The sequence below is a fragment of the Diabrotica undecimpunctata genome, chromosome 11 (assembly GCF_040954645.1).
Source record: "Diabrotica undecimpunctata isolate CICGRU chromosome 11, icDiaUnde3, whole genome shotgun sequence".
NCBI classification, from domain to species: Eukaryota; Metazoa; Arthropoda; class Insecta; order Coleoptera; family Chrysomelidae; genus Diabrotica; species Diabrotica undecimpunctata.
In genome coordinates, this window is record NC_092813.1 from 6,766,537 (window position 1) to 6,785,830 (window position 19,294).

Below are 19,294 nucleotides of genomic sequence, written 5' to 3' on the forward strand. Positions count from 1 at the left end.
TTCCATTTCTTCACATTGTTCTTTAATCCACTCCTCTTTGGCTTCTTTTATTCTCTTTTTTATGTTGTAATGTGTTTATTTATTTCTTTGTATTTGTCTGGGTAATTCTTCATCTTTCTTCTTTATTCCATCAAGTGTAGTATATCTTGTGTCATCCACCCCTTATTCTTTGTTGTTGTTTTTGTAAGATGTTTCTTTTCTGCTGTTTGTATAGGTATATTTATGTACTTTATTTTTGGTTAACGTTGTTTGTATCGTTAATTTGTTGCTGCACTGAACAGAGGTTTTCATTTATCTCTTCTCCTGTTTCTTGTCGTATATTTTTGTTTCTAAATTTATTTAAATCTAGTGCCTTTCTGTGTAATCTTCTAATCTTTTTTGGTCTCGCCTTTATCACAGTAACTACCGGGTTATGATCTGAACCAATATCAGCTCCTGGGTATGTCTTAGTACATTTAACAGCATTATGATACCTCCTTGCTATCATAATGTAGTCTATTTGATTTCTCACTATTTTTTCTTTGGTATGTTGTGGAGATGTCCATGTATATAACCGTCGAGGAGGCAATTTGAAAAAGGTATTTGTTATTACGAAGTCTTCACTTTGGCAAAATTGAATCAATCGATCTCCTCTGTCATTTCTGTTTCCAAGCCCATATTTTCCTACTTGTTCTCCTACCTTACCTTGACCCACCTTGGCATTAAGATCGCCCATTAATATGTTAATGTATGGAAAGACTGACTTAATAAGTGAAGACAAACAACCTGCAACAAAAAGGTTCAGACCTGACAGTGAAGTCGAATAAATGAACCAAATTTTAACTTTTAAACCAATCTTTGTAAAGAAAATAAAAAAAGTAAAGTTTAATAACCATTGCAAAACTTAATAAGGCAAGTGATGAAAACATCGACTTATTTTATCAAAGCAGTAAGGCAGATTAGATTAATATTGTATATCATATTTGTAAGAAAAATATAATAAAAATCAATATTGTTAATTATAAAAATACAAACAATTATAATTAATATAAGGAATATAATAATATAATGTGTAAAAAATTACCTGAAATTTAATTTATAAAATATATAAGTATTATTACATCATTGATATAAAATGAAAAAACATATGTTGATTTTCCGTGATTTTCCGAGATTTATGGGGGGTGAAAATTATGTCATCATTATTAATACTGCGACAGACTATTCGAGCAAATTAAAAAAAAGTAAGTATTTAGGGTGAATTTCAAATGGACTAAATTTTTCCGAGTTTTTCCTTATTTTCCGCCTAGTGAAAACTATGTAGTTATTCATATTTTGACGAGCTACCCTAGAATAAAAAAGAGGCTTGCAGCTGCAAAGGAAAGCGAGATAATGTAAATTTTTCCTACGTGTTGCAATTTGAAGTTCCGATGCCGAAAAAAAAACGAAGTTGAAACAGATATCTTCTCCACTTTCCTATGTCTCTCTTTCGAAAGTACCGTCGTTTCGAAAAATTAGATAAATTCTATAGCTATAAGTTTCAATATAAAGTTTAGATTTTCATTCAAAATTTGTGCAAATTTTACTTCTAAATGTTTATAAACAATAGAGATATGATTTTTTTAAAAATAGTCACTAACTTCGTTCCTATTGGTCATAAAAGGTTTTTTTATTTTTTAATGTGAGCTTTTTTACCAGCTATCCAATAATTGTACCTACAAGTCTGTAGCTTGAAAAATATAGAAGTTATTACAATTGTTTATAAGTAACAAACATACCCCTTTTTCAAACGTTTATTTTTTAAATAATTTCGATGAAAACTCAATATGCATTCTGAGATAGTCTAAGTATTAAAGAATCCTATGAAATTTGCTGAATGTGTCTAGCATCATGCATAGGGCAAGCTCAATAGTTTAAATAATTAGCCCCACGGATAAACAAATTAAATAACTTATAAAATATTTGACTGATGGGGGGGAAATTTCGCACAAATCTAAAAGATGGTAATTCTTTGATGCTTAAATGTAATAATACCATTTTATTTTGTTAATAAAAAAATTAATAAAATTTATAAATTAGTGCAACAAAACTGCTTTTTTGCAAATATCTCTGTAAATTATTTATAAATTTTAATTAAAAAAACGGGAAAATAAAGATATCCTTGACATAAAAAAATGCCAAAAATATTGTTTATTTAAAATATAAGGGAAAAAATTTATAGACAAAAAATCAAATTATGACCATAAATTATTGCTTAAAAAACGCAAGGTAAAACTAGATTTTTTCATCTATTCATCATCTAGTATCCCCCACCTATGTCTTAAAAGCTTCAGATATCTGCGAAACATTTTTCCACCTTTTTTTTAACCAGACTGGGCTAAATAAAAAAATATAAATTATTAACAAACAACAATGGATAAAAAAAGATGAGAATATGTAATATAATATTGATGTGTTGTAGACAAGAGTACTTAGAACAAACTTTATATTGAATTGGAAATCAAAAGTAAACCATACATGAGCAAACCAAATAAAGCTTCTAAAGTAACTTCTAAGGTTCTAAAAATCAAAGTTGACTAGACTCCAAACTCCTGATAAATGGTAAACGGTATAAGCTATATCAATGTTTAGAAGTGCCGATTTTAACAATAGCGAAAACTACCTGGGTATTACTTTATTAAATGCAATCTATAAAATATATTTCAAAATTATTAAGAAGACATATATTAACAAATTTTATAAACATAAAAACATTACTTTTGCCGATGATCAGCTGAGACATCATTAATTACAAAATTTACATGTTGCATGAATATACAATGCGGTCCATATATACGGAATACATTCTTTTTAGCGTTATTATGTACTATCTGAAAAAAAAACTTGAAACAGGTCGATTTTAATTCTTACATTGACAATTAACAGTATGAAAATATTATCCCCCTTCAGCATCCCCTTTGAATTATAAGCACCAAAATTTTAAATAACAAAGGGGGTCGTGTGTCACCTTATTAGAAAGGGAGATTTTGAGTTTGTTCAATAATAAGAGAGAACATTGATTTTTACAATTAAATTAAATGTTCAATTTGATCACCATTATTCACTTCTTGACAACAAACGAGGCGATTTTGGAATTCTCGTACAACATTTTTTATGACCACGGAGGTTATTTTGTTAATTTATTCTGTTATCCTAACTTTTAAATCAGAAATATTGCCTAGTCGATTAAAATATACTTTAGAAATAATTCGTATCTGTTCTGCTAAACATTAGGGAAAAAACTTTGAAGATAATAAAATATTAGTCAAAAAGCCAAATAAACAATTGATATGAATCTAGCAGGCTGCTGTCATTTCGGTATTTAAAGTCACTAAAAGACGTCCGTATAATATTTGTGCGGGTATTAAATTTAATTATGGCTCATTTGTCCAAGACTCACATTTTAATCATGATTGCTTGTAGTAACAAAACAAGAATTCAAAAGGAGGTTTGTGAAATGTTTAAAAATCAATACTATGGTCAACAAGTTTCGCAGTTTATTAGCAAAATTAAAAAGAAGTATTGTTATACCGGACATGTAAAAAATATTGAAAAACCAGGTAGAAATTTTAAATTTACTAATGAAAAAAAGTTAGATGTACTTCTAGAGATTGAGGATAATCCTCATAAGACAACTCGAGAACATGCCGCTGTCAATCATGTAAGTAAAATTTACTTATCTATTTTCAGAGTTTTTTATTAAAAAAATATCACCCTTACAAAGTTCAGTTGGTTTAGAAGTTAAATGAAGATGATCCTGATAGAAGGCAAGAATTCTGTGAAATAATGATGGACAGAATGAACGCAAATTTGCAGTTCGTAAACAAAATAGTGTTTTCCGATGAAGCGACGTTTTATTTAAACGGAACGGTTAACAAACAGAAGTGTAGATATTGGAGCAGAGAAAATCCTCACTGGGTGTGTGAGACTCACACGGGCTTAAAAAGTTAACGTTTGGGCTGGTCTCATTAACAATAAAATTATTGGTCCTTATTTTTTTTAAAGGAGGACAGTTAATGATGAGGTTTATCTAGATTTTTTAATAAACTTTTTAGTGTCTACATTACGAAATTTTTTCCTGATGGTAATCATCCCAATGAGATAAATTGATCTATTTGCTACCAAAAAGACGCATTTTCCACGTATAATTAGAAATTATTTAAACGAGGTTTTTCCCAATAGGTGGATTGGAAGACTTGGAACGATCGAATGGCCGGCTAGATCCCCCGATTTGACTCCTCTCAATTACGTCTTATGGGGTTATTGAAAATCAAAAGTATATTTAAATAAACCAAACAGTATTGCTGATTTAAGTGAATGGTGGTCATTTTTAACATTTAATTTAATTGTAAAGTACATTGAAAAATACATTCTAAATATTATGTGACATTATTGTCTTCATTGAACCTAAAGTTTTGTGATAGAGACATTATCAAAATTTTACATCTTAAAAATCAATTTTCCCAGTTATGATTGCACCAAACTTAAAATACTTTATATTGATGAACAAAGGACTAAAATCCCTTTCTAACTATGTGTCATACTACCCCCTTTGTTATTTAAAATTTTCGAGGGGGTACTGGAGGGGTATAATATTTTCATACTGTAAATTGTCAATTTAAGAATAAAAATCAACCTGTTTTATACAGAACTAACAGAACGACCAAGATGCAAAATATTTATTAAACGCTATACAATTATGTCTAATTAGGATTCATACTCCAATCAGAGTATTTATATTGTAATTTTATAATCACTGAATTCTTTTACGATTTGGTCACAAGTGATTCATGTTGGCAGTTTTTCAAAGCTTACTCAACGATTTTGTCGTGGGTAGCAACAACCAGTACAGCGATGTCAAATATTAAGGTTGATCTGCAACCCCAAAAGATAAACTCAAAATTCAAAAAAACTGAAACAATTTGAGAAGGTATATGTGATGACTAGAAGTATTTGGACAACTTTTAAGCAAACTGAAGCGATGGTAGTATCATTGTTTAAATAGGACTAGTTAGCCAACGCAATGTATAAATTTGTCTGATTCTAATTGAGACAGTCACTAGATGTCACCACTCTTTCTGTCTCAATAGATTTTAATATACCATTGTTTGTTTGATATACATTATACTAGATGGTGCAATGTGAAAAAGTTAAGGACTAAACTAAACGTCCATTTTTGATCCACTGAATTAAATTCACCAGCGTTGCAATATTTCACTGACATAGTAGCAACAGGTTTACTTACAAATAAAAATGTTTGGTACAAAAAACAGACCTTGAATCACTTAAGATATTCATTTAAAATAGAGTTATTACTATCAACTAGTAAATATCGTGTCAAATAAAATTGTACATAAACGTACTGTGGCTTCTAAATCTTCCTATATCTAAATAAGTTTAAAGAATTTAAATATTTTATTTTATTTGGAAGTGTATTACAAAAATTTGGTCCGAGGTAAGTAAAACATTTTAATTATATGTGTTTAAAACATAAAAAAACATTGTATGAGAAATGAACAAATTAGGTATTTAGAAATATATTTTACCGGATAATACATACATTCGATAATATTTGAAAAAAGTGATTTTAAATTAAAATAATGTTACTTCCATAATAAATAAATGGTTTTTTACAGATGGCCGGAAATATTTGTTGTTATTACAAATGTGGTTTATCACCATACAATATTCATGGATTAAGAATGTTCAGATTTCCGACAAAAATCCTTCGGCTTGTCAAAGATGGATATTACACTCTGGTAAGTAAATAGAAACTTTTTTTATATTCTTTTATTTTACACCGTTTTCGTTACGTAATTAACTTGAAAAAATGTTTAATTTTTTTTTTCATTCATCATTTTTTATTATCGCCACGGTGCACGCGTCATATTCGAGATGCATTAATTTGAATTTTACGTTTTCGTTGGTATTATAATTATGATATAATAAACTTCGAAAAAACAAATTAGTGAATAAATATCAAGTTAATAAACATAAACAAAGTATTAGATATTTAAATATGTATGTATTTCTTTAGCTATTTTTAGTTATTGTATTGAAAAGTAGAAATAAGTTCATCTTTATCGGAGAACCAATTTATACAAAGGTCCATCTGGGAAAAAATTATTGGTTTCACGTAAAAATTTTATACAGATATTTGAAGGTTCTAAAAGATATATGAGGGTTAGTTAATAATAAATATGTGAAGACATACAGGTGATTTTGGCTATAAACGTTTTTTATCCAGTTAGAGAAAAATAGTTAAAATAAAAATTGTAGATTCAAAAAGTTCTTCCATTTGTGAGTTTCTAAATTAAAATATATAAAGAATTCACCAAAATAGTTGCAAAAAACCCTTGATTTTGTAGAAATATATAAATTTTAATAACTTTGTTTTTGCATAATGGTATGTAATGTAACTAATAAAAATAGTGAGGATTTGTTTATCGTAGAAAGCGATTATGTAAACAACTTTTTGTTGACCTATCCCAGTTTAAAAAAAAAATTATGTTTTACGTGCCACAGAAGCCAAGATATTGCAAATTTTGCAATCGCGCTTCATTTTGAAAAAGTTCAAATCTAAAAAAAAAAAAACCGAGCTCAAATGGTTCTCCATTCTACTTTTCCGAAGCGGTATTTTACGAATACCATCATTTTAACGGGTTATAAATTTTTACTTCTTTACCGCATATGCCATATGTAAGTTGGAACGCACAATTCAGATCTTCATTTAGGGTCCCTTCAATTTTCAGCTCTTACTGTTAATAGACAATGGAAGTATGATTTTAAGAATAAAATGCTTTGGTTTTAAATATCAAATGCTCTCTTGCCTAGTAATGGTCATAGAAGATTCTGTTTTTTTTAGAAAGTGTATTTTTCACCAGTTTTTCATAAGCCTCTAAATAAGTTTGTGGCATAAACGATATCAACGTTATTATAAATGTTTATAAACAGATTAAATAACCTATAAACTATTTGCTCTGATTGATATTTAGCGCACTTTAATAACTTATTAATTTCCATAATTTCAAGGAGCTATGTTACATGTCTTTGCGCAAAAAAGAGTTATTATAATTTATAAATAACTGCAAAAATAAGGTTTTTTTTTGCAACTATTTCTGTTAATAGTTTCATGTATTTTAATTTGGATACTCTCAAAAATTACATAACTTTTTATGATCTACAACTCTAAGAAAAGGTGAAAAAATCTTAAAGAGATATTTAAAGTCTCTAAAAGGTATATGAGGGGTAGCTGATGACAATTAGGTGAAGACTACAGCTAATTTTGCTTTGATTTTTTATTAAACAATCGTAAAAAGTGAAAAAAGTTTATGCGCATAAAACGTTTCTTATTCATGTTAGAGATATATGATTAAAATAAAAGTTATAGATCATAAAATGTTCTCTAATATTGAGATTTTTATAATTAAAATACATAAAGAATTGACCGAGATAATTTAAAAACCCTTATTTTTAAAGTAAAATTTATAAATGTTAATATAAATATAAATAATATACATATAAATAACTTTCTTTTTTGCATAACGATATGTAATACAACTATTTAAAATTATGGCAGTTAATGAGTTTTTAAAGGGTGCTAAATATCATACAGAACGACCATAAGTACAGTTTATGAGTTATTCAATTTGTTTATCCAGGAGACCGATTATTTAAACAACTGTACTTGTCCAAACAGTCACTCTAGGGTTATTTTGTAAATAGATATCGATTTTTATGGCTTCGTTTTAAATTATTAAAAAAAGACATCAAGATTATATTAAATTTGTTTTTAAAAATCAGTTTGAAGAATAACAAATTTTTAGCATATAAAAATTTCTAATAACTTTGACTTTTTTATGTCATACACTTGTATGTAGGCTCAATATAAAGCTAATAAAAAAAACATTTAAAACAAAAACCAAAACCTTCTACGGCCCAGAGGAAATCAAATAGCATTTTTTTTTATTTAAGAAATTGCCAATATTTTCATTGTTTATTAGCATTAAGAGCTGAAAATTGAACACATTGTAAAAGAATATCTTAATTTTATAATTCGATTTATAAATAGCATACACAGTGAAGAAGTAAATTAGTTTTGAAACATTAAAATAATGGTACTCGTAAAATATCGCCACAGAAAAATGCAAGGGAGATCTGTCCGCTGCAATATCTCAGCTTGTTTCTTGTTATTGGTTATGGAAATTTCTGTTTTTTTTTTTAATTGTGCTTTTACACCAGCTTGTCATTGAGCCTACGTACAGCCGTATGACATGAAAAATATCAAAAGTAGTAAAAATGTTTAGAAGCTAAAAAGCACTTTTTTAAACTGTTTTTTTAATAAAATGTTGAAGTTTATAAATAAAGTTTCAAATAATCGATTCAAAAAACGTCAAATAACTGTCAAAGGTTAAACACCCTTTTTAAAGTTCCTCACGGATTTTAAAGATTTAAACAGGGTTAAACAGATAAAGTAATTCATCGACGAGTTAACAATACGAAGCGAAGTTCTTTAATCACAATGTGATAAGAAAACGAGTATCAAATTTGGTTTTATATTTCAATAGTCGAATTTAATTGCAGCTATATAGGTGTAATTAAAGAAAACCAGTGAAAATCCCAAGAAATAGGTGAGATCCTTTTTTTCTTTCTTTCCAGTTCTGGACCCTCTTCCAATTAGGTACTCACATTTAGGTATTGTGTTACAGTCTAAGTAACTAGGACTACACATCATGAACAGCAATTAAATATTTACATTTACACAAAACAACTTCAATTCCAACCCAAAATCATATGTCGTTGACGCAGTCTCTAGACCTCCTTCCCGTTTGTTTTCTAAAAGGGAACAAGTTATTGTCATGCACTCCATTTTGAATACTGTTTTATTTAAATATATTAAAGAAATTGGTGAAATAGTTTATCCAAAAAGTATTACTTTTACATCTCGCATTTCGAATAATCGAATCTGCATTTTCCTCACTTCTACCGACATCGTTGATCAACTAATACACCAAACGTCATAATTAATTCCACCGTCATCTTTATCTGCAAGCTTCTTTCTGCGACCAAAAGAATCCTTATTTCAAATGTATCTCCTTCCATCCCGCATTCACTAATCGAGCAGTCCCTAAAAAATACGGAACATCAGATGATCAATAGGCATATATCATGAGTTTTCCTAGGGTAACATTTGTAATAGCTCACAAGGTGAACTTTGAAGTGCAATCTTCTCTGTTAATTAACCATGAAAATACATCCTTTAAAATATTTTTATTCTCTGACAGAATATAGTGTTTTCTTTGTAAGCTTACGGGTCGTACCGTGGAGTCTGATTGCAAAGTCTCCAGTTGACCAGATTACACACTCATTGCAGCTAATGCTCCTCCCTCTTCTTCATTTTCAGATGACTCTAAGGAGTCCTTAATCCTGAATCCTTAACTTCATCAAAAGAATTTCTATCTTCGGAAATTGAGTCCATCTCCGTTAACTGAATACCCATCCTGGCTGCCATTATGGATTTATCCATCTCTCGTCGTACTAATTCAAAGCCCATGTTTGCAGTAGGACAAAAACGGGGACACTTCAATGACAGTCCTCCTGATACTCCTACCATTCTATCTTCATCCGGTATTCTTGCTCTATTAAGTTCTTTTCCTCCTTCGAAATTTTCAATGCCACCCAAACCAGCCAAAAAATGTCCAAATCTAATCTTTGATTGGATTACTCGATGAAACCTTATTATATTTCCGCTATAGAAATGATTTACAAAGATAATCCGACTAATTTTACACTCAATTCCACGCAACTTATTACATTTCTTGAGAACTCTTTTGTATGTATCACCCCACTACAAGAAGCTTAAAAATCCTCCAACATAGATGGTATTCAAAAGGACTTATTGCAGCTCTACATAGGTACAAGGAAAAGATCACTAAAAAACCGTATCACTAGAATCTTAAAAAAGTTAAAAGAACAGCCTATCTCCGACTTACAAGAGTATATATAAGTGCATCCTCTGATAAATCTTCTGATGTCAAATCTAATCACAGCATACATGATGAATAGAATTTCTCTCTTTCTCTCCATTTATTAATTTTTTCTGCTCTCTGTATATTTTTACTTCATCTTTTGCCAAATTTAGACACGATATTTAATTAAGTAAGAAAACTTTATGTACATCAAATACTAGCCCAAGTCCAGTGTGGAAAAAAAATTGTTAATAAAAAATAATCTTAAAATATCCAATCTCTTTTTTAATCAAAAGTTTATCCTTCACAATTAAGAGACAGCTAAGATTCTGGCAGAAAATTAAAAATAAAAGTTTTGCAACAAATCTGAACCTAACCATATATACTCTTTTCTTCTTTCGCCCTTTCATTATTCATCCTCAGTTTCACAACAAGATACCAATTATCCGAACTTTCGTATAAACTATTTCGAACTAAAAGCTGCACTCAAATCCTATAAAAACACAAAAATTAGGGTTTTCTAGAATTATCTTGAAAAATTTCTCGAAAATTCCTTAGGCACCAACGACCCTCTAAATGAAGCCAGTAAATTTACCACTGACATACCGCTGACAATCGTTAATGAAAGATCTTGCCCTAATCTATACTAAGATAAAAGAAAGATCATTACAAAAAAAAAATTGTTAAAATCCTTTATAAAAGGTACATAAATTAAAAAAACCCAAACGGGCTATGTCATGAAGACAAATTGTTTTCGGAATCCATATTCCATCATGAGTGTCTAGGTGTACATTTTTTGAGCCACTAAATATCTGGGTAAAAACCCGATAAAAGTTATATGTTACAATTTAGTTTACATTATTTAGTCTTATATATTAGGATGTTAAAGTTACCAGTGGATATGATAACTCCACTCTCATTTATAAAAAAACTGTTTCACAAATCCAAGGCAATAAAACTAACCTTCATCCTATGAATTTAGTCATCCTTTATTCCTATATCCTAACTATTTCTCCTATCATCTTCAACAACACGGTTATCTTTGACAGTCAATTCATTTCCGACACACTCGCTAATGGGGTTGAAGACAGATTCAATAAAAGTAATATGGCTTTTACTCCCAGTTCTTTACGCGCTCAATCTTTCTCCACCATCTCGTCAACTCCACACGATGTCAAGTTTTTAAACGCCTTGTTGACCCTAAATAAACTAAAATTTACCTTGTTTTCATGTACAAAATCTGCTGATGATCCCGATGATATCCCTTATATATTTTTAAAAAATCTCTCTAATACATCTCTCTCCAAACTTCTCGAAATTTATAACCTTATCTAGAACACACAAAAATTGACCAGCCCTCTATAACTCCAATATCTTTCGTCTGATTTCTCTTACTTGTATTACCTGCAAACTTCTCGAAACAATGATCAATGAAATACTCACGTGGTTCGTTAAACAGTATAATATTATTCCCGACGCTCAATCCGGCTTCCGACGTAATCGGTCTACTATTGATAACTTTTTTATTTTTCAAACACACATTTCTTAAGCAATCTATAATGAACAAGATGTAGCATTTATATTTAACGTTGAAGGGGCATTTTATTCAGTCTCCAGAAAAGCAATCATTGACAAAATCTCCCACTATAATTTAAATGGTAATATTTTCTCATTTGTAAAAAAATATCTAATTGAAAGAAAGAATCTTTAAAGCCCTTGCCAAGGGTAAACTTTTTCGATCTCTTCCTCAAAATTAAGGTGTTACTTTAGAATCTGCATTAAGTTTAACTTTATTCATTCTTGCCATCAACGAAATTTGCCTCCCATCTAATATGTTCAATACGCTGATGACCTAATCATTTACTGCCCTCTTAAATCTGTCCCATACTCATATAAACTTATACAAAGTGTAGTAAATCTACTTCAAGATAGATTTAACGAACTAGGATTATCACTCTCTGAGAGCAAAACCAAATTAATAAAATTTTCCATAGGGATTTCCACTCCCTTACCCCAAATTTTATTTAACAATTCTCTACTTTCTGGTGTTAATTATTGTAAAATTCTCGGTTTTATGTTTGACTCCAGATTAAATTGAAAAAATCAAATCTCTGAACTTAAAATCAATTGTTTTAAAAGGTTGAACATTTTAAAACCCTCAGTCATCTTCAATGGGGTGCCAATAAAACTACTTCTAGGTCTGAGCGCTTTTCGCTTTAGTCCTATTGAGAGTGTATACCGTGAATCTAATGAACTTTCTCCTACCCTAAGACTATAATCACTTCTACTTTCGTATGCTACATCAACATCTGCAAATCCATTTAATCCCGTTCATTCCCTAATTGCCACAATGCCGTCTTCTTCCACTAACAATAATCAACACCTTATCTAAAACCTATACCTCAATTAATTTGTCCACTACTTAAAAATATTGACCTTTTTCTGACTAGTTCATTTCCTCTACCTTTACTTCCCCTCTGGGCTAAAGATCTCCCTTCAATATATACCTCACTCACTATTTTTAACAAACTTGAATCTTCTAACCTTCTTATAAAGAAAGCATTTTTAGAATTTAATTCTCTATACAGATGCTTCTAAAACTACCACTGGTATTGGTTGTGCAGTAACCACTAAACATGAACTTGTAAGATCATCTCGGTTACCCTTAATATGCAACGTTTGCACAGGTGAACTATATAGTATTGTGTTGGCTTTTAAATGCATCTCACATCAAAACAGACATATTGCCATTTGTTCAGATATCTTTCATATATCCATTTAGTCAATACAATTTTCACTGAGCACCTATTAGTTCAAAACATTCATGACATATACCAAAATCTCTCTGCTTACGATGTAACAGTCTCTCTCATATGGCTGCCTTCTCACACCGGAATTACTGGTAATAAAACAGCAGATAATTTTGCCAAAGAAGCTACCAACCATGGGGTGACTGAAGTCACTCCAATTCAACTAGCTAACGAATCTCGAAATTCGTTTTTAAAAAGTCGGTAGAGGATACTTGACAAAACTTAAAGCAAAAGAGCAAAACAACTTTTCATAAACTTCAATCTTTTATTGGTCATCTCTCCCTAGACTTCATAACTAGAAGAGAAGCATCGGCTATTACAAGACTACGAATCAACCATACCAAACTAACCAACTGCAAACAATTCACCAACCTGTATAAAGCACTGGACTTGAAACCTACTCTAAGAAACTAGAGAATTGTCTACCTCTTCCTCAACTGTAAATTGTATATGTTGATTATGATACTTGAAAATGTTGACTATTTCAATAATTTTGTGTTTAGGAAGTGCCAAAATTAAATCATCTACATATCTTTAAAAAAAAGGAATGAAAAAAGTGCAATTGTTGATACAATCACTGATAACATCATTCATGATATAGCTACTTAGAATGGGTGAAAGACTAGATCCCATAGGACTACCAAAAACGACTAAAGACTACTAAAAAATTTCTTTTTTCTTACTCTTATACATATATATATATATATATATATATATATATATATATATATATATATAGTATTTGTATATGAACTGAGTGGACTGTATATTATTTTTATTTGGTCGAATTAAAACGCATTCGCTTACGCATAAGGGGTTTATTTACTAAATTTACAATATGAATAAAAATGTGTCTTCACACCACGGCGGTCGGTGAAGGTCTCTCTCTGTTGAATTTTGAATTTAAGACGCCACCTCGGCACGGACCATCGGGCTGGTAAGCTGCGTTGCCGATGCTCGCAGTCTCTAACATGCCCCCGGCCTTGAAAGGACCTGCTTTCAATCTTGAATTGGTATTGGGCAAATTTTTGGAAAAGCTCGACGAATGACACCAGTTGCAGTTCAGATCGATGCCACTCGACAAATTCCATCCTTTCCAGGATGTAACTCCAGAACACGACCCAGTCTCCATTTCAACGGATTGATATTATCCTCCTTCACGAGTACCATGGAGCCTTGTGATAAAGTTCTCTGCGTCTTTTTCCATTTAACCCTCTGCTGTAATTCGGATATATATTCTTTCGACCATCGTCGCCAGAAGTTCTGTCGCATTTGTTCCAGGAGTTGGAAACGAGAAAGTCTTCCAGTAGGTAAATCTGTGATGTCGGGTTCTGGTGTTGCTATTAATGGTTGGTCGATGAGAAAGTGAGCAGGAGTTAATGGATTTTCATCGTTAGGATCGGAAGAGAGTGGTGAGAGGGGTCGGGAATTTAAAATCGCTTCGATCTGTGCAAAAACTGTTGATAATTCTTCAAATGTTAGAATATTATTACCTACAACTCGCTTTAAATGATTTTTGCTTGATTTAATTCCTGCCTCATAGAGGCCACCGAAATGCGGGGAATGTGCTGGAATAAAGTGCCAGTTTATATTTTCGGATGAGCACAACTCCAAAATTTAATTTTGATTTGAAATCAAAAACTTACTTAACGCTTGTAATTCGTGATTCGCGCCAACGAAATTAGTACCATTGTCAGAATATATTTGTTGAGGTTTTCCGCGTCTGCTAATAAATCGTTTTAGTGCTAATAAAAAAGTATCTGTCGAAAGATCAGAAACTAGCTCAATATGAACTGCTTTGACAGCAAAACATACAAACAGTGACATATAACATTTTGAAGTTTTACTGCCCCTACCGTATCGATTTTTAATAATAAAAGGTCCGCCATAATCTACCCCACAAACCTTGAATGGATAACCAGCATCAAATCGAGTTTCGGCAAATTACCCATTATAGGATTTGTGTTCTTCGCATTAAATCTGAAGCAAGTCACACACTGTCTAACTGTTAATTTAGCAAGATTTCTTCCTGATACCGGCCAAATGGACTGACGTAAAGAACTAAGCAAAAGTTGTGGGCCGGCATGCATCAATTTTAAATGTTCTGATTTAAAAATTAATTTGGTTAACGGATTGTGTGCCGACACGATAATGGGATGTTTCTTGTCATACGAATAATCTGAATTTGTTAAACGACCACCAACTCTTAATAAACCTTTCTGATCGATAAAAGGATTAAGATTAAGAATTTTGCTTTTAGTATTGATTTCTTGTCTGTTTAATAAGTTGTTTATCTCTACGGTATATGACTCTCTTTGTGACATTTTGAGAAGAAGCTTGTATGCCTTTCTTAATTCTTCAGTATTAAGAGGACCATTTGTTCGTCTAGAATCTTTATTTGAGATCATTGAAACGAATCTTAGAACAAAGGCTACTGTTCTAATTAGCTTGCTCAATGAAGAGAAGCGACTTATATCTACTACTGGTTCCAACGCACGTATTAAGAATGCATTTGAGGCACACTTTAATTCAGGCAAGTTCTCTGGACACTTTACCTCTTGAGGCCAATCGCATTCGGATTTGTTTAACCAACTTGGACCAGACCACCACAAATTAGATACTTCCAACTCATATGGACTGATACCGCGTGACACTAAATCTGCGGGATTGTCCTTTGAGGAAACGTGCCGCCAATCACAAGAACTAGTTAAAGTTTGTACTTCGGCAACTCTATTCGAGGTAAACGTTTTTAATCGGTGTGGTTCCGTTTTCAACCAACCGAGCACGATTGTGGAATCTGTCCATAAGGTAATTCTTTCAAATGTTGTGTTGTTAAGTGCATCCTTAACAATTGTACATAATTTGGATAAAACAACAGCTGCGCATAACTCGAGTTTGGGAATCGTAATAGTTTTCAACGGACTTACTTTAGATTTTGCGCATAGAAGCCTAACTGAAACTTGATTAGTTCGAGTAATAGAACGTACGTAGATGCATGCTCCATACGCGCGCTCGGAAGCATCCGAGAAACCATGTAATTCAATTGATCGTACATTTGGTAATGTTACGTGACGTGGAATAATTAATGAATTAAGTTTAGGAATCTCAGATTTGAACTTAAGCCATTCACCATGTAACGGTTGAGGAACTGATTCGTCCCAACTTAATCGCTCTAGCCAAAGCTTTTGAAGTATAATCTTCGTTTTAATAATACAAGGCGCTAAAAGGCCTAGTGGATCAAATATTTGACCCACAGCCGAAAGAATGATTCTTTTAGTTACACGACCGTCTATAGCATTTGGTTCAATTTTAAACGTCAAAGAATCAGAATCGCATGACCAACCGAGACCTAATGATTTTGTGTTTTGATCTTCACTGAATTGAACCGGTGAATTGGTCTTCTGTGAAGGTACGTACGCACGCAATTTGAGTGCCATTTTCGCAATTTAAAACACCCTTCAGATAAAATTTTTGAAATACCCACGCCTAAACTCACCGCTTCTTGAATAGAATCAGCACCCGTAATTAAATCGTCTACGTATATATCGTTTTTAATTATTTGAGATAAATCTGGACTGTTTCCTTCACAATTTAAGGCTAGCTCCATGATGCAACGAATTGCTAGAAAAGGCGCTGAAGCAGTACCATACGTAACCGTGTTTAATTCGTATATCTCTAATTCCTCGTTGGGATTACTTCGCCAAAATATTCGTTGCAATGATCGCTCTTTCGGATTAATCATTACTTGCCGATACATTTTCTCGATGTCGGCTGTTATCGTGAATGCATAAATTCGAAATCTTAAGAGTATTGACAAAAGACTACTTTGTATTGTTGGGCCTACCATTTGTAGGTCATTAAGTGATAGACCTGTGGAGGCAGGCCGAAGCATCGAAGACAACACGAAGCTTTGTAGTAACAGATTCCTCTCGAAGTACTCCATGGTGTGGCAAGTAATAGTGAATAGCATTTGTATTCAATTTATTTACTTTGGTCATATGACCTAACGCTTTGTATTCATTCATAAAATCGACATATTTTTTACGTAAATCCGAATTATGCTTAAGTTTTCGTTCTAATGATAAAAATCGCCTTCGCGCTTGTTCTTCCGAATCACCTAATTCATCTGTACCCGTTTTAAACGGAATGGATACTACGAATCTGCCCGTTTCTACATCGCGTTTCGTATTTTCAATAAAATGTTGTTCGCATGACGCTTCTTCTTCGGATATTGCGGGTTTTACACAGCATTCTTCTAATAACCAGAATTTCTCTAGTTGTTTTTGAATATCACCATTTAAAGACAGATTGCAGTGAGATACATTCGAATTTTCTGTAATGTTTCCAGAAATTATCCATCCAAAAGAAGTTTTTTGTAATACTGGCTGATCTGATCCTAGACGTATTTGTCCAATTTGCATCAAATTCCAAAATAAATTTGCTCCAATGAGCAAGTCTATGGGACCTGGTTTGTGGAATTCTGGATCAGCAAGAATTATATTTTTTGGAATATTTAACCTATTGATATTAACAACAGTAGTTGGTTGGATTCCAGTAATTTCGTTTATGATAAGACATGATAATTTTACCGAATATGAACTATGTAGCGACTCCACAGAAATTTCGCATTTTTTCTTAATATGGGATTTGCTACTATTAAGACCTACCACGGCCATATTGATATTTTCTGTTTCGAGATTAAGTATATCGCATAAATTTGATGAAATAAAACTAGATTGGGAACCTGAATCTAGCAACGCGCGTACAGTATGAGGTTTATTAAATTTATCAATTACTTGTACCAAAGCTGTGGCAAGTAAAACGTTTTCCTGAGAAATATTTGAACAAGTTAGAGATACATTTGAGTTCTCTGTATTATTTTCGCGTCTATTGTATTCATTATTTTGTATATGTAATAATGTATTGTGTCTACCGTTACATTTTCTGCAGTTGCTTAATCTGCAAACCGTATTTATGTGACCAGGTCGTAAACAATTTATACATAATCTAAGTCTTTTCGCATGCGTATTTCTTTCTGCTGGGGAAAGTTTAAGAAACTCTGCACAGTTTCGAATATAATGATTTTGTTTGCAGAAAGCACAAGTCATGTTATTTCCCGAACGATCAGCTGTATTATTGTTCCTTAAAGAAACATTTTCCGTATTGACAAACGATTGAGATATTGTGGATTGTTTTTTATGAAAAGAGGAGGTATTTTCTGAAGATGTATCGCGTTTAGATTCTATTGTTTCCAGCAAATCAGCCTTTGATTTTAGAAATGTTTTTAAATCTCGCACTGTTGGATATTGCATTTTCGATCTAAATTCTTCCCACTCTCGCGCTGTTTTATTATCCAACTTAGAGGTTACTATGTAAATTATTAAAGTATCCCAATGTTCGGTGGGTTGGTTTAATTGTTTTAATGCTTTTAAGTGTTTTGAAATAGAATCTATCAAAGACCGTAATATTTTTGACGACTCACATGTTTTAACATCTAAATTAAATAATGCTTTTACATGATTATGAACAAGAAGTCTTTCGTTATTATAGCGTTCGCAAAGCAAATTCCACGCTACAATGTAATTTGCCTCGCTAAACTCATTGCCGATGCTCGCAGTCTCTAACAGTATTTATAAAGAAATGGATGTAAATAATATGCCTTCGACATATAAAAAAAGTTAGATGTGAACATAAACGTAGATTGACCACTGCTGAATTACAATCATTGTTAGAAGCATCGGGCGAGGATGATGTAGATTAAATGAATGGTGGAAGTGACTGACGAAATACTTGCACAAAGTCGTTCAGAAAAATCGAGGATTGCGTTTTGGAAAGAGACAACACAAACAGAATTTAAGACTTTTCTCGAGCTTATGTTCCATATGGGGACAATTAAAATGAACCGTCTGCATGACTACTGGAAAAGTATAGGTAACTTCTCTAATAGTGTTGACTTGACTAGACAATTGTTCATAGCCCATATGAAGAAATAACCGAATCCTCACTTGTCAAAGAAACTAAAAAAACGTTAAGTGGTCTAAAAACTAAAAAGTCCCCTATTCAAACTGGTTTTTAATAAAAAATTTAATAATATGTTAAAAGTTTTTTTAATATACCCTAAAACTGAAGGCGCAAAGAATCGATTGCAAGTTACAAAATACTTATAGAGTCATACGAGTTTGGACAAGTACAGTTATTTGAATAATCGCTTTCTGTGATAAACACATTGAATAAATTGTAAAATATTTTTTGATCTGCTTGATATTTAGCACACTTTAATAACTCAATTGCCATGATTTCAAGTAGCTATATTATCTGTCGTTAGTCAAAAAACAAAGTTATTAACATTTATAAATTACTACAAACATATAATATCTTAGAGTTTATGGTTTTTTGGAATTATCTCAATTATTTATGTATTTAAATTTGGTATTTCTCTACATAGAAAACTTTTTATGGTCTACAACTTTTATTTAAATTATTTTTCTTTAGAATTTA

The 19,294-nt window shown here is 31.6% G+C and overlaps 2 protein-coding genes across 2 annotated transcripts; both read right to left on the reverse strand.

The window, feature by feature from the left end:
- Positions 1–13,858: 13,858 nt before the first annotated feature.
- LOC140452618 (uncharacterized) lies at positions 13,859–16,553 on the reverse strand. The gene is made up of 4 exons (XM_072546936.1): positions 16,293–16,553; positions 14,702–16,197; positions 14,443–14,519; positions 13,859–14,364 (listed from the first exon to the last, which is right to left on the reverse strand). The coding sequence occupies exons 1-4, from the start codon at positions 16,551–16,553 to the stop codon at positions 13,859–13,861; spliced, it is 2,340 nt and encodes a 779-aa protein (XP_072403037.1).
- Positions 16,554–16,653: 100 nt separating this feature from the next.
- On the reverse strand, positions 16,654–18,108 carry LOC140452619 (uncharacterized). Its single transcript, XM_072546938.1, has one exon. The coding sequence runs from the start codon at positions 18,106–18,108 to the stop codon at positions 16,654–16,656; it is 1,455 nt and encodes a 484-aa protein (XP_072403039.1).
- Between the last annotated feature and the right edge of the window lie 1,186 nt (positions 18,109–19,294).

What these genes read in the sequence shown, in the direction of transcription:
- LOC140452618 (XM_072546936.1), bottom strand. Translation starts at nt 16,553, where the DNA reads ATGTATCGGCAAGTAATGATTAATCCGAAAGAGCGATCATTGCAACGA. An exon ending in CTGATTCTATTCAAGAAGCG is followed by an intron (nt 16,198 to 16,292) that starts GTGAGTTTAGGC and finishes GTACCTTCACAG; the next exon opens with AAGACCAATTCACCGGTTCA. An exon ending in ATGCTGGTTATCCATTCAAG is followed by an intron (nt 14,520 to 14,701) that starts GTTTGTGGGGTA and finishes ATTTATTAGCAG; the next exon opens with ACGCGGAAAACCTCAACAAA.
- LOC140452619 (XM_072546938.1), bottom strand. Translation starts at nt 18,108, where the DNA reads ATGCAATATCCAACAGTGCGAGATTTAAAAACATTTCTAAAATCAAAG.